Here is a 17,830-nt window from a genome sequence, read left to right as displayed (position 1 = left end):
GAAGTGAGTCCCAATCCAAGCAGATAGTTTGTAGGTATGCTTTTTCAAGGTACTATACCATTTTTGTTTAGTTTGCTGGAAGTATCTTTTAAGAGTACAAACAGCTTCGTTTATTTTTTATCCTACAAATGGACAGTATTCTCCTATGCCTTCTGCCATGATTACAGCAGGCTAAGGTGAAGGAAATGTGAAGCATCCAATATAAAGGATATACTTGAGGAATTTGAAATGTCCATTCATTATTTATTGAATAATAAAACCTTAACAGAATCAAGTAACTTTCTAAGTTACTTGTCCATGAGTATGCAGATTAGAAAACAGCTGCATAAGGCAGCTTGATCGTACATACTTTAGCTGAAAGAGTAAAACATTCGATGTCAGTGCACTATTATTTTAGTTTATAATCAAAATGTAGGTGGGAATGCTCTACATTTTCCAGAAATTGTAAGGAAGGAGAGGAGGAATATTTTGGGAATGAAAAGGAAAAATACTAAATAAACACAGTACACAAGTTTTCTCACCTTCCTTTGGGGTTGTCGCTTCACTTCTATTCTCTGCACCAAAGACTTGAATAAGCTCAACAAAATTAGCCTTCTTTGATATGAGTTCCCAGTAGGTCCCCATTTCGCTTATTTTGCCCTCTTCCATCACTATTATAAAATCAGCATGAGGCAGGAGCCTTAGGTTGTGTGTCACCAATACACGAGTCTGAAACACAGGATTTTCTATTTCAGCATATAAAAACAAAGCATGTATTAAAAGTAAGCATTTTATGTTGGAATGATCAGTTGGAAATTTTCTGGGATTTTGCTTATTTGTCTACTTTATTACTATTACAGTTGTTTATTGCCTGCTTTACTACATTTCTCCTTAAATTGCCAACTGCAACGTCAAACTGTTTATGCTTACAGCTATTTGATATTACTTGTACTTAACTGTTTCTTAATGTTTGTCTTCTGTTCAGGGGTGGTTTAGATTAGATCATAAAGAGAAGAGGTAGTTGTATATTACAGTACAGTAGTTTAACAGTCTTACCATTAAATCTGCCTAGAAGTCTACCATTACTAGAGTTCTTTCTTCTGCCAGATACCTATCACCTACAGAGCACGTAAATTAGGAAAAGGAAGAAGGGAGAGATGGAAGTGAAAGACATTTACTTCATAGTAAGTAAACTATTAATAAGTAAGTTCATAATAATACATGTGTTTTGCAGGCATCAGCAGGATTAACCTGCACTAACTCATAGCACTGAAGAGAGAATATTTTATGTCCATCTTACCTTCCCACATTAACAGATCTTACATGGGAGGACTTATTCCTTCTGATTCCACTTTCCCTTTGGGAATTTCCTCAGTCAACAAGAAGCCCTTCTTTCTACAACTTACACTGGCTCTAACTTATTTATGGCAGTGAAGCATCAAGAGTGACCACAAAGGGCTCTACCCTGCCTTGTATATGCACATCACAGCACTCCTCAATAGCTGCCAGCAAAGGAGAAATGACCACGTATTATACGACTTTTTCAGACTTCGATGTCAGGCCAGCTCTCAGTCTTGTTTTCTGCCTGCACTATGGCTATCTGATGGGCTTTAAACTGGTAGATTCAGCTGTGCTTTTTATTTAGCCTCTTTATTCAGAATATTTTTCAACAACACATTAGGAAAAAGATGAACTTTTGCAGTATGACTGAGACATTGTGTCTGTTGCATTGTACAAAGCAGTTCACCCCCAAATTGAAAAGCGGCCTCCCTACTTTACCTTGTTTTTTAAGAGGCCTGAAGGCCCAATTAGCTTCTCAAAAAGATGTTTCCCAACATGTACATCTACAGCAGATAGGGGGTCGTCCAGAAGATACAAGTCAGCATTGCTGTACACAGCTCTAGCAAGACTCACTCTCTGTTTCTGCCCTCCACTTATATTGACGCCCTAAGGAAAAAAAAAAAACAAAAAAAAAAAACACATTTTAATACAAAATACTACACAAGACCAGCATATCATAGTCAATTTCATCATTGTATTTTTCAGGTAACCAAAGTAAATTTTCTCATATTTATAAAAATAGAAAAGTTACAAGTTGGATTTTTAAGTAATTAGAGCAAAGTTTGCCCCTTGTTGATTAACTTCTCATTTCAAAATGGGCAATTACAATGCACTGTGGAAAATTAACTATTACTTACAGGCATACGGGCAATACTAATATTAGTATTAATTATACTTCAAATTCTCACCCTTTCTCCAATCTCTGTTTGATCTCCCTTCGGTAACTGTTCCAAATCTGGCAGTAAAGCACAAGACTCTAAAACAAGCTCGTAGTATGACCTATTTAGATTTGCGCCGAAGAGAATATTTTCCTGTAAACTGTCATTTTGAATCCAAGCTTGCTGAGCAACGTATGCCACTGAACCCTAAATTAAAAGAATTGGAAACATTTTTTACTTGGTCTTTCTGAGCACCAAAAATTGCATTTTAATATAATCTTGCTATTCTAGCTTCATCTCAAAATAACAGGACATTACTTCCATAATTTGAGCATTATTAAAGTGGTAAAATTTTGACTAATAAAAAACAATTGGTTTAATATTCCTGTACAACAGCTTGCTGATAATTACTATAACAGCACATACTTCAAATAAAACTGACAGAGCTGGGACATACATTGAGTGAAGTCGTTCAGTGAAAGATCTCAGTGACAAACAGTGACATCTTTTAAAGGTAATATTTACATACCTAATGTAGAGCCATTTTGCTGCATGTATTGATGTACGGTTTGACTGTATTTTTACCTAACTTTCTGTGGAATATATAAACCCCTAAAAATTAAGATTACAGGATAGCAATGAGCACCAGAAATGCTCCTACATCTTTTCTTACATAAGCTGTATGTCCTGTAAAAATGGATGAAAAGATAAAATGGCACTTCCAAAAGCAGCTTTCCTTAACTTATTTTCTGGTGAGTAGGTCGGGGTGGAGTATGGAGGGACAGACAGACAATCTTACTCTTCTCTGAACTGTTCCTTCAAGTTTCTCCATTTCTCCAAGAATAGCAGAGAGAAAAGATGATTTTCCAGATCCAACCTGTCCCACAACAGCAACTAAAGAGCCTTCAGGAATGCTGACACTCAAGCTGGAAATATTGAGGAAGAAATTAGTTATCCCCTTTGTAAACACTGCATCATGTATGGGTTGTAGTCATTGTAAGAAATAAATACTCTATTTTACCCTCAGGACAATGAGAAATCAGTATTTCAGTTTGCATGCCTTTTAAATATATACCCTTCAGCAACATGCAATAATGACTTTAAGAATAAATTCGTTGATCTGCAGATTGAGAGGTTTTGTTTTCATCTGGTCACAATATAATCAAATGGGAGAATGTCTAACCAGTACACACATTTACTTGTCTCAGGCCTGTAGTTTGCTTTTTACTTTGTTCTGACAACCAACAGCTAGACTTCTCATGTAGAACCTACTGTACACAACGTGTGAAAAATATCTGAATAAAAAAGGCTGCTCTTCATCCTCCACAAGTTTTGCTGTCAAAACATGTACAACCTGATCTCATAAACTTTTGCATACATAGAGAGCCACTTCCTCTACCTGTACTCCAGCTATCTGGATCTAAGAATGTTCTAAACCAAATGACGTCTGCTGAAACCAGCTTATGCCTGGAAATTATACTGCAGGCTATGGCAAGTGATCCCCTCTATCCCTGAGATGAACAGAGGAGACAGCATGGTGAGAGGGTTAGATTGGGTGGGTGGTAACTGCTTCAGCTGCCCTAGTAAAATTGAACAGAGCTTATCAAGTAGGTTCTTCATTCTACTCCAGGGCGTGATTATTCCGTTTTCTTACTAACACTGCAATGAATTCATTGTGTAGCAGCTTAAAAATATCTGAATTTATACCTAAAAAATACCTCATTAAGAAATGACAAACAAAAAAGGAGCGTTTTCAGGCAAGAGAGACCACTGTAAGAAAAGCAAACTTTGTTCTTTCCAAAGAAATTTAAACCTTCCTTGTGCAAACTGAAGTGTGAAACAATAGGAGTGCTACGTTGCAGAACCATATGCTATGTGGTTCCTCTTAGAGCATGAGGGAGTCCAGGTCAGATTTGACTTTCCAGAGCACACTGATCACATGGGATACTCTGCAAATAACAGTGTATGTTCTTTCTGGTGTCTTCATCATGAACTAGTCCTAACCCTGAAAATCTTTATAAATGTCACACTCTACTGAAAGAGCTCATAAAAAGTAATGAATAAATATCTTACTTTTTTAAGATTGGCAGGCCATTTTTCTCCCAGCGGAAAGAAGCACCAATAAACCCAACAGCATGATCTGTTGTAATAAAGGAAAAAGAACACAGTTGCTAATCCATCCCCTCAGTTGAGGTTCTTAATGAAACTTTTTAAACTAATGAGCAATTAAAAATGAGTAACTGCGGCTTACTTCCACTGTAGCTTGTATTAACATCCTCAGGGTTAAGATCCTCAGCACACAGAAAATCCTCTAAACGTCTCAGAGAAACCTTGGTCTGCAAGATGAACATACAGCACAACCTGTGCTACCTAAATTCTTAAATAATACTTAAAAACAAAAACAAAAAATAGTCAAACAAAAAATAAACCTACAAAAAAAACTCTGGGCAGTATGAAAAGACATATTCCTTGTCCTAATTAAAGGTAGACAAAAATTGGTGTTCAGGGTAAATGAAGCCATAAGCAAGTGTTCACCTCCCTCTCCCCCAGGATCTACACTGCCAGGTAACTATAAAATAACAGAGCATGCTTGACCTATCCAATGTTAAAATATACAGTTAATCCTTGAATGGCTAGTTCTTCTGATTAGATTGTTTTCAAACACAGTATTTTACTGTGAGTGCAAATGTACTGTGACATAAAATGAGCTGAATTTACACTTTTGCTAATTTTTAAGCTAATAGAACTCAACCTTAGGAAAAGACAAGTTTTTGATCTTACAGTACGCTGACCATAAATGAAGTCACATCAGGATGAGTATCTGTTCACAGTGCTACCCATCCTTACAAAAAGCTGGATTGTAAAAAAGCTGTGACAGAGTACATTCATGGGCAGCTCATATAATATACCCCTAATAAAGCCTTAAAAGCTAACAGTTCCCAATCCATATAATATCCCTACTAGTACACCATTAGGGCTGAAGGTTGCTGATGGAATGCCCTCAGCAGCTCTATTTCTTTTTTCTCTAATTCTTTCAGCAGTGACTAGTGAAAAACAGTAATGCAGAGGCCACGTTGGGCCTCCCCTACTTGGTACCAAGGGCTCTAACATACAACAACGTTTGAGTTATTTAAAAAGATGTGGCCCAAACTGGTCCCACTTTTCACTGGAACTGCGAAGATGAGAAGTTGAGTAAAAGCAGAAAATGACTTTAACGCAATCAAGGAAGAAAAGCCAGAAGTTGAAAGCTCAGTCGCCATCAACTGTTCCACCCCATTATCATTCCAATTAAAAAACTGTGAGTCATCCTTTAAACAGCCTTCATGCTTCCCCTTCTGTAAAAATACTGTGCAGTTTCATCTTAGTAAAGTGTAACTTAAAAAAACTGAATGACTTAATCATTCCTAGATATAGATGAAACACCAGAGAAGAACAAGAAGACAGAATAAACATCAGCCTTTTGCTGCCCTTAGTCATAATACGCTTACCTGGGCCACAGCAGAGATCACAGATGGCAAATCAAACAAAGGCAGTCGCAATATGTTAAATAAAGTAATAGATGTAAAAACTTTAGTTGCTGTTAAAACATTCTCTTTGTCCAGATAAAAGAAGACTCCAAATGTAGCCAATGAGACCTTTTAAAATCAAAACATGAAAAGAAGAAAAATCACATTATAAATAAAATCTATTTTGTTTGCATTTGAAAGATGTGGAATTCCATTTCTACTTCACATATAAACAGGGACTTCTCTGCATTTGCTGCACTTGGAAATTATTTCATGGCTGCAATGTTGAGTGCTGAAATACGTGGTTACTGGGGTTGACCCAACTGGACGTGCATGAAACTATGAAATAATTTTCCTATATCAGGAATTGATTTCTTCATTTCGAAAACACTTAGACATGACGTTTCATGCTGACATTTCAGCAAATTCACATTTTTTTCTTTTTGCTGTCCCTATGATATTGGTCATAAAGTAAAATTATTTACTGCAAATATCTGTATTTTTACCACCTGGATTTTTTTTTTTTTCCAAAAAAAATGTATAGTCATCAGAGAATAAGATGGGCTACTACGCAGCAGATACTCGAGCCTTCAGAACTACCCAGAAACACTTAAAGTTAAGAACCTGTCCTATGGGGTCTCATGTGCCATTTCTTGAGTTTAGGAGGAGTTTTGAACTAAAACAGGAGTCCTAAACTAGGAGTCATAAGAAAGTCCTAAATAATAATTTGATTATTTCACTGCACTTAATTTTGTGATTTTTTCTTACTCACTGCTTCAAGTATTTCAGTTATCAAGGTTACAAACCGGATGGCCTTAATGCCTAATGCCATCCCATCATACCTAAGGAATATTCATCCTCACTTAACTCACATATTGTGAGTTAAGCATGAGAATATTCCAGTCTGTGTAACTAAAGTTAAGCGTGGTCATTTATCCCTAATGAAAATTCCAGTTTGATCCATTTACTTTCCAAAGAAGTTTAACAGAGATATTTAAAGATCCAAAGACATGAATGGCTTCCTGATACAATTCCACTGAAACAAAGCTAGGATGAATTCAGCTCATGGTTGTCTTTTTGTTGTTGTTATGTGTTTTGTTTTGGTTTTTCTTTTCCATTTATTTAGAGGTTTAGTGTTTGAGAAGGGTTTGCTAAAAATTTCAGATTGAAAATACACTCCCTTAAATCAGAAGTATAAAGAAAATAGTTATTTCTATGCAACAGATAAAGTGCAATTAAAACAGTGAAATGAGATTCAGAAGACATAAATTTGATTTCTCACTTTCTAGCAGAAGTCTTTAAAAGGTTACTCAATCCATAATCTCTTTGTCTTGTTGCTCTCCAGTTGTATAATTAATATTAGAACCTGTGACTTCAGATATATTGTGTTAATAATCTTTTTAAGATACTGTGAGGCAATGTTTGTGAGCAAACATTGCGAGCTACTAAAGCAACTGGAAATACAACAGACAGTCTTGCATGAATGAATATTTTAATGAAACGAACCATGAAAGGAATACATGTCAATGTTAGCATGGAATAAGTCGCCAGATAGCCAGATGACTTCAAAACATCCACTTCACGTTCTCTAATGTTCATGACCTTCCTTTGATATGAAGGTTCCCATGCATAAAGTTTGAGGATCTAGACAAATCAAACAAAAAGAAGTATTTGAATAAAATAGTGATCGTGCTTCACAAAATAAGCTTAAGCTCCAAATGTCATTTTCAAATATACAGCAACACCAAACTATAAAAACTTTAATGTTTTACAAATAGAAGTATGAGCTCAGGTATCTGAAACTTCAGTTATTCTTATGGAAAGAATGCTCTAGTTCCCCTTAATTCTACACATTTCAACATATTCCTATGCATCATAAATGATGAGTTGTTTTATTTCAGAATTGTATAAATAACGATTAAAACTAGGCAACTTTTAAAAGTGTTTTCTTCACATACCAAAATTTTAGTCTGCTAAAGGTTTTCAGACATCTACTAACACATTTTACACTCTAATAAAAATGTACTAAAATTAAGGCATCACAGATAAAGTTTTTCAAGTAATATTAAACCATTAAATATCTTTCAAAAAAACTTTAAGCACATTATGTTAAAGTGTCCTCTTTATAAGCTTCTATCAATATTGGCTGAAAGATTATTCACAGAACCCTATTTTTTTTAAATAACTTGTTTTCAGTCTTCACAAGTTAACAAAATCAAAACAAACCAAAAACCACACCTCATTAGTTGTGGCATTACCTTTATTCCATGTAACATTTCACTTAGTAGCTTGACTCGTTGATCTGAGTATCTCATTTGATTTTTCTGGTTAAAAGACAGTAATATTTTCATTTTTCAGTGACAAAAAAAGGAAAGAAAATATGCAGAATGTTTAGGCAATAATTATCTTTTGCACTACTTTTGCCTTGCTGAAAAACACACTAGCACTGCAATTATATCATTTTCAGATATATATGTAAGTCATATTATCCATTACATAAAATAAAGGATTATTTAATACATTACAACAACATTTTCCCCCTAAAATATATATTAAGGAGTGCATTTCTATTTATTTTTTTTTTTTTAATTTTTAATCTCTTCTCTGCTATCATTATTTCCTTCATATTGAATAAAAATTATAGAGCCATGTTTTGGGTTGGAAGAGACCTTAAAGATCACCTAGTTCTATGCCACCCCTTGCTATCAGCGGGGTCACCTCCCACCAGACCAGGTTGCCCAAAGCGCCAACCAGCCTGGCCTTGAACACTTCCAGGGATTGGGCATCCACAGCTTCTCTGGGCAGCCTGTTCCAGTACCTCACCACCTTAATTATAAATATTTTTTTCCTAATATCTAATCTAAATTTACCCTCTTTTTGTTTAAAGCCATTACTCCTTGTCCTATCAGTATACTCCCTTATAAAGACACTCCCCATCATTCCTGCAGGCCTCCTTTACATACTGGAAGGACCTATCAGGCTTCCAGTTCCCAGAGTGTTCAGGAAAACACTTCAATACTTCTTTTCTCTCTCACATCTTAGTAGGAATCTAAGTATATGTGTACCAGCTGCATCTTCAAAAGAGGCGAGGGCTTTTCTTACTGTGATGTCTCTATACTATCACAGCCTTACAAAAAAAATCTATGGCTCTGTAGAAGAGTCTTCACTGCATGCCGCAGTATCAAAGGCAGAATAAGTCAGACAGGTATTTTCCTTGATAGTAATGCAAAGCTTAGGGCTGTAGCGTTTGTTCCAGTGGACCTTGTGAAATTGTCAGTTAAAGTAATATGCAATGCATGTAAGAGAACCGTAGCATAAGAGAAGCAGGAAAGAAGCAGGAACACATACAGTCCCTCTGTGGGAATTCTCATAAACATAACATATTCTCCTGAGGTTGAGAGAGCTGCTTAGCCTAAATAATAGAAGTGAAAGAGGACCATAATCCTACAAAATCCCTTATTTAATAGAATTAACTCATGTAATATGCAAAAACATAACTGCTTCTAAACTGAGTCATATAGCAATTTTTACTAATACAAATGTATTGTTTCAGTATAATGAAAATTTAGGTATGCAATTTAACTAGTAGTTTAGCTATGAAACATATTGCTTTCTTACTGAAGTTATGCTCCCCCACTTTCCCCTCTAGTGGAAAACAGCTACAATATTGGGTTGTTTATTGTTTTGGTTTTAATTTTGATGTGCCAATATAATTCCTATGCCTGCATAATTTTAACCCCCCCCCCCCTTCATTTCTGCATTACGACAATTAAACCTCTCCTTACCATGCCTATTTAAATGTCTCACCTTCAGACTTTTTACTTTGGCAGCAATAAGCGCGTTTATAGGTATAACCAAAAGAAGCACTGCTACACCTGCTAGAGCAGAGGAGCCAAGTTCTTTCCAGAGAAAGACAACAGCCATGATGATCTGAAAAGGTGCTGACCATAAGAGGTTGATGTTTACAGTTAGCTCCATGAGTTGCTGAGCATCTGCCGACATCAGGTTCACAATTTCCCCAGTTGTATAGTTTCGTCGTGAAGAATTTGCTAAAGTTAAGGCCTGCAACCAGAAAATAGAGAGGGTAAAAGTTGCAAAAATCAACAATTTTGATGGGTTTAACTTCCCAGGAAAAGCTCAAAGAAGGGATGATAAATAGTAAAGCAAAGCTGAACTCCGTGAAACAAACTTGCAACTCCTCCTCATGGTAAATAAAGAGGACACCGTAGCACAAAGAGAGCTCAGAAAAGCTCAGCTTTGGGCTAGCTTGGAACTTCCAAGTGCAGGAAGCAACAGGCTTCACAGCAAGCACAAGTGCAGCGGGCTGACACCACATGTCCAGGTGTCTGAGAACTGATACCCAGACAGATCACACACACACTCTCTTGCTGTGATTCACATTCTTCCACTGTATCACCTGGAATTCCTGCACAAAACTAGACAGTGCTGCAGCAACGCACTCCACCATCCATTCCACATGCAAAGCTCAACCTGATCTGATATTCACTGACTCTATTCAGAGAGAGACCAAGCTATCTCTCTGACCTGTAGCTGTGGAAACTTGCCAGATGACATGCCCACTCTAGTTGCAGCCTCATACTATATTCCCCTGTTCATGACTTGATGTACTGACACATCCTCATAGATTACATGAGAGAAAGAATTCCTCCATTTTCCTGCGCTGCAGCTGACAAGTGAAATGCTGTGTAGTGGTTCAGAAAATACCTGAAAAGGCTATGCCAAAAGGTTTATTTGAATATGTTGAGGAAAAAACGATTGCATTTTAAATTGGCTAATTTACTTCAGATTGGGATTATGTCTTGTCTTCCTTAACATTTGCTTCGTTGTCAAATACTGCAGTAAAAATACCAACGTGTTGTGTTTGTAACAGAGTGAATTAAAGGTGCAGCACTGAGAAACCAGCTTCATCTCATATGCTATACAGTAACAGTATACTAAACATTTTAAATGTTTTGTAGGTCACACACAGATACTTTCAATATTATGTTATGAGCACCTTCCTCTCTCACAGTTAGTAATAATCTCAACTTTAATAAGAAATACTGCAGGTAATGTAAGTTACACATAGATTTACACAGCAGTTAACCTACTGCACATTCAAATCATCTGAAAATCAGTTTCACTTAAATCAAGGAGAAAAAATTCAACCTCCAGAGGAGACAAAGTGGCAAACTTCAGTTTGTTATATTCACTTCAACTGTACAGCAAAAGCTGTGATCACATACATCCTTGTTTTTTCTCTGTAATTCTAGCCTGAAATATTTTCCTATGTCATTCAGTAAATTTGGGGAAATTATCCCATAATCATAGAACCATTTGGGTTGAAAAGGACCCATAAGAATTATCAAGTTCAACCTGCCCATGGCAGGGACATCTTTCTCTAGATCCAGTTGCTCAAAGTCCCATACAACCCAACGCTGAATACTTCCAGTGATGGGTTACACGACTTCCCTGGACAACCTATTCCAGTGTCACACCACCCTCTTTGTGAAAGGTTTCTTCCTTATATCCAAACTAAATCTAATAAAAATAGGAAGAGCTCAGCTTGTAACAGGTTGCTGAAAAAAGAATTTAACTGCAAGATTGGAGCATCTGAAGAGAAATGCTGTTGAAATTACAAATTCTTATGCATAAAAATCATCACAATATAAAGTCAATCTGTAAGCCTGTCGCCAGTTTATAGTATCTTTGGTTTTGATCATGCTGAGAAGCTTATTTTATTTTTTTTGTTTGTTTTGAAATAAAACAGAATGCATGATTACCTTTTTGTATAGCAGGCCAACAACAGCAGTCTTGATTTTGACTGCAGTAAGCATATTGTTACGCTGGTATAGCTGATGTAGGAGAGTTTGTGAGAAAGCTACAAAAAAAAGGGCAATAGCGTAGCCATATCCACTTCCATATGAACTAGGATGATTTTCACCTAGAGTTATCATTGATCTGTAAATGAAGCAAAATAAAATTTTAGACTCTGTGCACATAGTCAACAACCGACAATAGAAAGTTCACTAAACTGACATTCTGGCAACTTGTTTAATTAAATCCGTTTTGCATCCAGGCATGTCATGAAGACAAACCACATTAAAAATAGTGTTCTACTATTTTTTAGCCTAGAAAAAATTATCAAACGCTATTCTAAAAATTAATTGGCTAGTGCTGACTTCGCTGGCAATGCAGTACAAATAAAGAACAGCATGAAAGAAAAAAACAGAGCATTTTAATTGTGAAGTCACAAAGGCTGCAACTACCAACTACAAAAGTGAGAAAATAAATCTGAAGGAAAATTAATTCTTATGTTGGTGGTAGCAAAAGTTTATCTTAAATAACCAGCAACTGTGATATCTTCAAACAGATCTTGAAACAGGTCAACAGGTTTGTTCAGCATCCCAGGATACAACAGAATTTCCCTGACACAGGGTATGGAAGTTAACAATAATTCTGTTCATTATTACTTTTCTTTATAAAAGCAAAAGATAAATTCTTTATACTTTTCTGTTAAGCACAATATCCATCCACCTTATGATATTAATAAGAGAGTTACCACAGTTTTCCCAGAAACAATGGAACTATAGACATTGTTGTACGTTTAATTTTTTTTTTTGTAAAAGTAGAGACACAAAAATATTAACAAAAAGCAAGAAAGTTAAACATCTCAGCACTTCACTTTTTTTTTTCTTTTTAACATTTGATTTTGTATTTAACTATATTTAACACTTAAAAGCAATATAAACTCATTTCCACGATATTTATCTCAGTCTGTCAGTCAAGAAACTCCTGATCACTTTGAGCTTTCCCTCATTAGATCATTTACAGATAATCACTGAAGGAAAAAAAATAAAAACACACACAAAAAAACCCACCCCATCTTTAAACATCTAAGCTGTTGCTTAGTTTGGTTTTAATACTGGTAACCCTTTATTATTACTAATCATCTTTAAACATAAGGTAAAACACATTAACAACTTACTTCATTATTTGTGAACTCATGAAAGGCAGAATGTCAGCTGCAACTTTTAGAAAAGCAACTTTAATCAATAAAAATTTAAATGTTTGCCATAGTGGCAAAATCAAAGATTGTTTATGGAAACTCTTTGTCTTGCTTTTGCATAGCATTCTTTTGATGTAAGAAGCCTGCAAGATTACAAAAATATGTAGATAATTAACAAATGAAATGATTTTGTCCCTCTACCCCACCTACAAATATAACGTATGTAACATAAAGTGTCCATTTCAAGTCATGTTTGTACTTATGTTCTGAAGAAGCACATTTCCTATAGTCAGGACTGAAGAAAAACTTTGAGGTAAGAAATGAACTGTGGTTTTATGTAGTCTGGCTAGAAATCTTTTAGGAAAGGATAAATATTGTTTCTAGGGTTGTCTAGAAGCCCTACAAAATCAGAAAGTAATTTAATCCTCAAATGATTGTCACAGGTCAAAAAACTTGGAAGACTTTTAAGAACTTTATGTCTAAGGTTGAAAAAAAATGTTAGCTGTTCTTAATTATCACCACCTTCAATCCTGCAGTAGACTTTTGGATTTCTTTCCTCCATTGCTTTTCGAAGTTAGGACACACGCTGTATGGTGAATCACTTTCATTCAGCTCAAACAGGTCATCCCTCTCCAATGGTTTTTTATAGCCAATAGATATTAGTCTGAAAAAAAACAAACAAACAAAAAAGCAAACAATGAATTTAGACAGCATGAAATACAGCAAAAACCAAAACAAAACACACAAACAGAAATACAAACTCAAAAAGTTAAGGATATCATTTTGGGTATATAAATAAACTTCATAATCAAAATAATATATGTAATCTTATAAAGGCCACGGCCTAACACTGGAACATACTTACAGTCACCTTAAATATACTGAAATTTACCTGAAGAAGGTCCCAAACAGACTGAGTAAACTTTTTATGTCAAAGTCTGTCTACATTTCTGATCCCACATTTCTCTACAGGAAAATACAGTATTTCACAAACAAACCTGTGTAGCACCATTACACAGTTACTACTATAATTGGGAATTAAATCTTAATTATTTTTTAATTCTCAGATTGCATTATGTTGTGACTCACTTCTAACCAAGGTAACAACCTTAAACTACTGGGGTTCAGCACAAGTATGATGGAAGTTTCCTTACTGCAGATCTTCATGTATTAAAATTTTGTTTCAGCAAAGTGCTGTTACTCACTTTATTGTTAAAAAGATGTGAAATCAGTCTTAAAAGTGGCAAAATAGGGCTGATGAACAAGCTACAAGAATTCCATTTCAAAGAATAACTGCTGACCTGTATTTTTTGACAGGCAGGACAGATTTCAGAGAACTTGCCATCCCATTCCTGAGATGGACAAAATGCAGCAGGACTAATGTGGACAATTTTATGCACCTTAAAGAAAGCCCCAAACATCTGGGAAGCAGCAAGAGACACATACACGGACACAGGAGCGTTTCTTGTCAGTGACAGCTGTAATGCTTTTAGGCTGGTGGTTATTTTCCTCCCTGAGGGCTGAAATGCAGATGCAGTGTCCATCTTCTCTAGAGCGTGCTTCCAGTGCAGACTTCTGTGCCAGTCAGTGCCAGTGCTGGGCTTCGTGTTAACGTGTGTGCCATTGTGCTTAGCACAGTATGCAGAGTAAGATTCAGAAACTTTTTGTTGGAAGTAACAAAATTCTAGTGGGGGTAGACCTCACTATCCATATGGGCCTCCTTTCTACTGAAACTGTAACATCAAAGACAAAGCATATTTGTCCTACACTTGATAAATTAAGGCAAAAACAACACAGCCTTTTGTACTATGAGCACCAGCTTTTGAGAAGATGAGGAAAGCAGACCAATTAATACTTAAGTTATGCGGAATGACATTGCCTATTCATCTCAGTGCTAAAAACCACTGCTGCCTCCAGCTATTTGGTAAACTGATTTACCAAATGCCCTTCAGAGTGCAATCTCTGCATTGCATGAATGCTGAGGAAACATAATTGTTATATAATAAACACATAATGCCATATTAATTTGAGACTTTTTCATTTATTACTCTTGTTTGCTTCTGCTTGGGAAGAGGGACCATATATAATATTTACAGTATTAATTTAATTGCATCCAGTAACCTATTTCATTGTAAACCAAGCTCTAACTGAGCAGAACTGAAATCTTAACACCCCAGCCCACTCCCTTTTTTTCGTTAAACATTGTGGAACTGGTTAAAAAACACAATGTTTTGTTAAAAAACAAAACCAAAAACCACAAGTGTCCCATGTTGGACATTATGGTTATTATTATAACCATGTTGGGTTAACATTCTGACATAACGAACAAATAAATATTATATGAATGTACTGTACTCTCACAGCTACTCTGAAAATGATGTTGTACTCTTGAACTCCAGCCCTGTTGAAAGTAACCAAATACTCCCAGTGCTTTAAACAATCTGATTGTTTTGTCTCAGCTTATTAAGTGCAGATACCATTTTCAGTTTTTGCTTAAAAATAATAATGTTGAATAAAGCAAGCCATAGTTATCATACTCCTAAAATACTTTTTCTCACTTAAAATGTTCATATAGGTCTGGTTTAAATGATTTGGAAAAAAAAAAAAGAAAACTGTTACATCTTCTGACTATTATTCATAACACATGAGTTTGAAATACCATCCAAAATATTAAGTGACTGGAAGACGCATGACTTCATACAGCTGAACTTTTAGTTCCTATTTTTGAGTGGAAAAATTCTTAAGAAGCAGAGGGACTCTCCTGGTCTTCTTAAACACGTGATCTACTGTAATGATGTACGGCCTGATGTAAACAAGGGAGGAAGACAAATATGAAGTCAGCTATTTTAAAAACACCTTAAATGTACCACTGAGTATTTGTTCCTGGAGATATAGCAAATTGTTATGTCACTATAACAAGCACAAAGAAAACCTTACTTTATTTTTTGTCTATTGCCAAACTTTACAAAGGAGAAATAAAAAATAGCCTATTTGGGGCACTTAAATCCTGTGGCTAAAAGTAGTTTCTATCACAAAAAGAATGCTGTGCTTCATTGAAGCTATCAAAAAATAGTATGATCTCTAGAAATGGTAAACTTTGTTTTTTGTATAAAAATTTAACAGCAATCCCAGTTGCAAGCTATGGATAAAGCCTGAATGACAGCGTGGAATGTGCAAGCTCTGTAATTCAGAATTTATCAATGAACTTTAACAAGCTACTTATTAAATTCTTACCTGCTAAACCAGGCATATGTTAATTTACTGAGGCAAAAAACATTTTCCTCAGGGCTGCATTTCTGTTTAAAAAAAAAAAAGGGGGGGAAAAAAAAGGCATGTTACTTGAAAGACTAAAGAACTTTTTCCCTCTTAGTATTCCTGTATAGTTCTTAGGAGCTATTTAATTCTGATCTACAACACTGCCTGTACTTAAGGTTATTTTTTTGTTGTTGTTGTTGTTTGTTTGTTTTGGTTCCTGCTCCCACTAATAAATTCTAACACAAGGTATGGAGAATGAGAGATCTTCAGTTTCATGACTTAATAAATTTCACAACTCAACTTCCAGTGAGAGGATAATTAACCATCCCTTAAGCTTGATATTGCACTGTTTATACACACTCTAGGGTATTACACTAACAGTAAACCATGCCCAATATAAGCAAGCGTTCCTTAAATTTTGAGGGTTAAAATCTTGTTTTACTCTTCCCCTATTTGAAAACCTGGCTACTGGAAGTGATCAACTGCTAGTATCTAAAGAAAAGCAACCTCCTTTCAGACGTTAAGAGATGAAGTACTTCTAACGTGTGCTGTACAGGTGAAGGAAGAGAGAAGAGTATTAGGATCACGTACTGCTGCCTGTTGGTATCCTACTGGAGATAAAGGCAATACAGCAAAACAAGCGTGCACTGCCCCGCACTGCCCGAGGAACGTGTATCCACGCCCAAGAAGCCTTTGGCACCCCCAGGGCGTAACTTCCGTCCCTCAGCAATTCAGCAACACCTTGAGCTAATTTGTAACAGCAGATGCAGTTACAGTTCTTTTCGGCAGGTGGTGTGAAGAAACCACCTATGAACAACGCTGCCGGTGCTCCGAGATCCTATATTGAAAAAATGCGGAAAATACAGTTGTTCTCGCACTTCCAGTGAAAAAGGACTGAATGATTTTATATTCATGCAGCACTGCTTGCCTGAAATGCCGTCTTTGACTATTAAAGAAGCCTTGGGCACGAACATTTTCTGCTCAAATCCTGCTCCTATTTCTATCCAAGGTCAAGCTCCTACTTCCTTAAGAAAGACTCAAAAAAAAAAAAATAGCGAGCAAATCCCCGGCCTAGCGACCTGGTATGAATTCACAGGATACGCCCCAGGACGCCTGTGGTGCAACGCAGTGCTTGTTAGCTGCGTGTCAGCACGGCACTGCGGGGAGACCTGCACCAAATCCCGACTACGCCCCTCCGCCGCCCCCCTCACGACTCCCTCTCGCTGCCTCCCCCTTGCCCCACGGCGGCAGCTCCCCCGCGGCTGGGCTGGGCTGAACCGGCCCGGCCCGGCCTCCCCGTCCCACCCGGCCGCCCCCACCTTGTCGCCGCTCGGGCTCAGCCGCTCGTAACCGCCCGCCATGGCCGGGCCGCCCCGCACACATTGGGCGGGGACAGGGCGGGCGCTGCCACCTCCGCCCCTGCTCGGGGCTTCAGGGCTTGGCCGATCTGAAGGCGGGGCGGGGACCATGGAATGCCGTGCAAGGTTGTTTGGTGGTATGGCTGACAACATGACTTTAAAATTTTGAGCTGTTTGTATAGAAGCAAAGTACAGAAGAGTACACTATCCCCCAGGGCAACGTAGAAACTACCTGTTGCTTCTCAGGTTTAAAAGTTAAAAGGTGTAAGCAGCTGTTTGAGTACAATACTGACATATACATGAACAGTTTCCTCTCCAATGTCCAAGTTGGTGCGCAACATTTTTCATCGTGCTCTCAGATCAGGATTCTGATTCTAACAATGGTTCCTAGTGCAAACTTCCAGAGAAGAGGGAAGCAAACCTGTCCCGACTGCTTTGAATGAGATGGAGAGAGCAAGCAAACGTAAATGAAGAAGATAAACCTGTAGGAATGTTTTCAGATAA

General features: G+C 36.8%; 1 protein-coding gene across 8 annotated transcripts in view; it reads right to left on the bottom strand.

Annotated features, from left to right (window-relative positions):
* The window catches only part of LOC101794339 (multidrug resistance-associated protein 1), a 33,064-nt gene extending 15,655 nt beyond the window's left edge, over positions 1-17,409 (bottom strand). For 2 of the 8 annotated variants that reach the window (XM_072025861.1, XM_038186037.2), the window contains exons 1-15: positions 17,288-17,397; positions 15,948-16,009; positions 13,236-13,377; positions 12,693-12,856; positions 11,488-11,665; positions 9,512-9,766; positions 7,963-8,028; positions 7,211-7,348; positions 5,687-5,833; positions 4,450-4,534; positions 4,272-4,338; positions 2,998-3,124; positions 2,229-2,405; positions 1,759-1,926; positions 522-708 (exon numbers count right to left, since the gene is read on the bottom strand). In XM_072025861.1, the coding sequence (XP_071881962.1) occupies positions 522-708; positions 1,759-1,926; positions 2,229-2,405; positions 2,998-3,124; positions 4,272-4,338; positions 4,450-4,534; positions 5,687-5,833; positions 7,211-7,348; positions 7,963-8,028; positions 9,512-9,766; positions 11,488-11,665; positions 12,693-12,856; positions 13,236-13,377; positions 15,948-16,009; positions 17,288-17,329 (2,005 nt within the window). In that variant the 5' untranslated portion in view covers positions 17,330-17,397. Of the gene's footprint in view, positions 1-521; positions 709-1,758; positions 1,927-2,228; positions 2,406-2,997; positions 3,125-4,271; positions 4,339-4,449; positions 4,535-5,686; positions 5,834-7,210; positions 7,349-7,962; positions 8,029-9,511; positions 9,767-11,487; positions 11,666-12,692; positions 12,857-13,235; positions 13,378-14,159; positions 14,447-15,947; positions 16,010-16,475; positions 16,775-17,287 lie in introns of those variants that run through there. The other 6 variants (XM_038186041.2, XM_038186038.2, XM_038186052.2 and 3 more) reach the window with 6 other exon arrangements.
* Between the last annotated feature and the right edge of the window lie 421 nt (positions 17,410-17,830).

The sequence above is a fragment of the Anas platyrhynchos genome, chromosome 1 (genome assembly GCF_047663525.1).
Source record: "Anas platyrhynchos isolate ZD024472 breed Pekin duck chromosome 1, IASCAAS_PekinDuck_T2T, whole genome shotgun sequence".
In the NCBI taxonomy this organism is placed as follows: Eukaryota; Metazoa; Chordata; class Aves; order Anseriformes; family Anatidae; genus Anas; species Anas platyrhynchos.
This window is presented reverse-complemented; position numbering and strand designations above follow the sequence as displayed.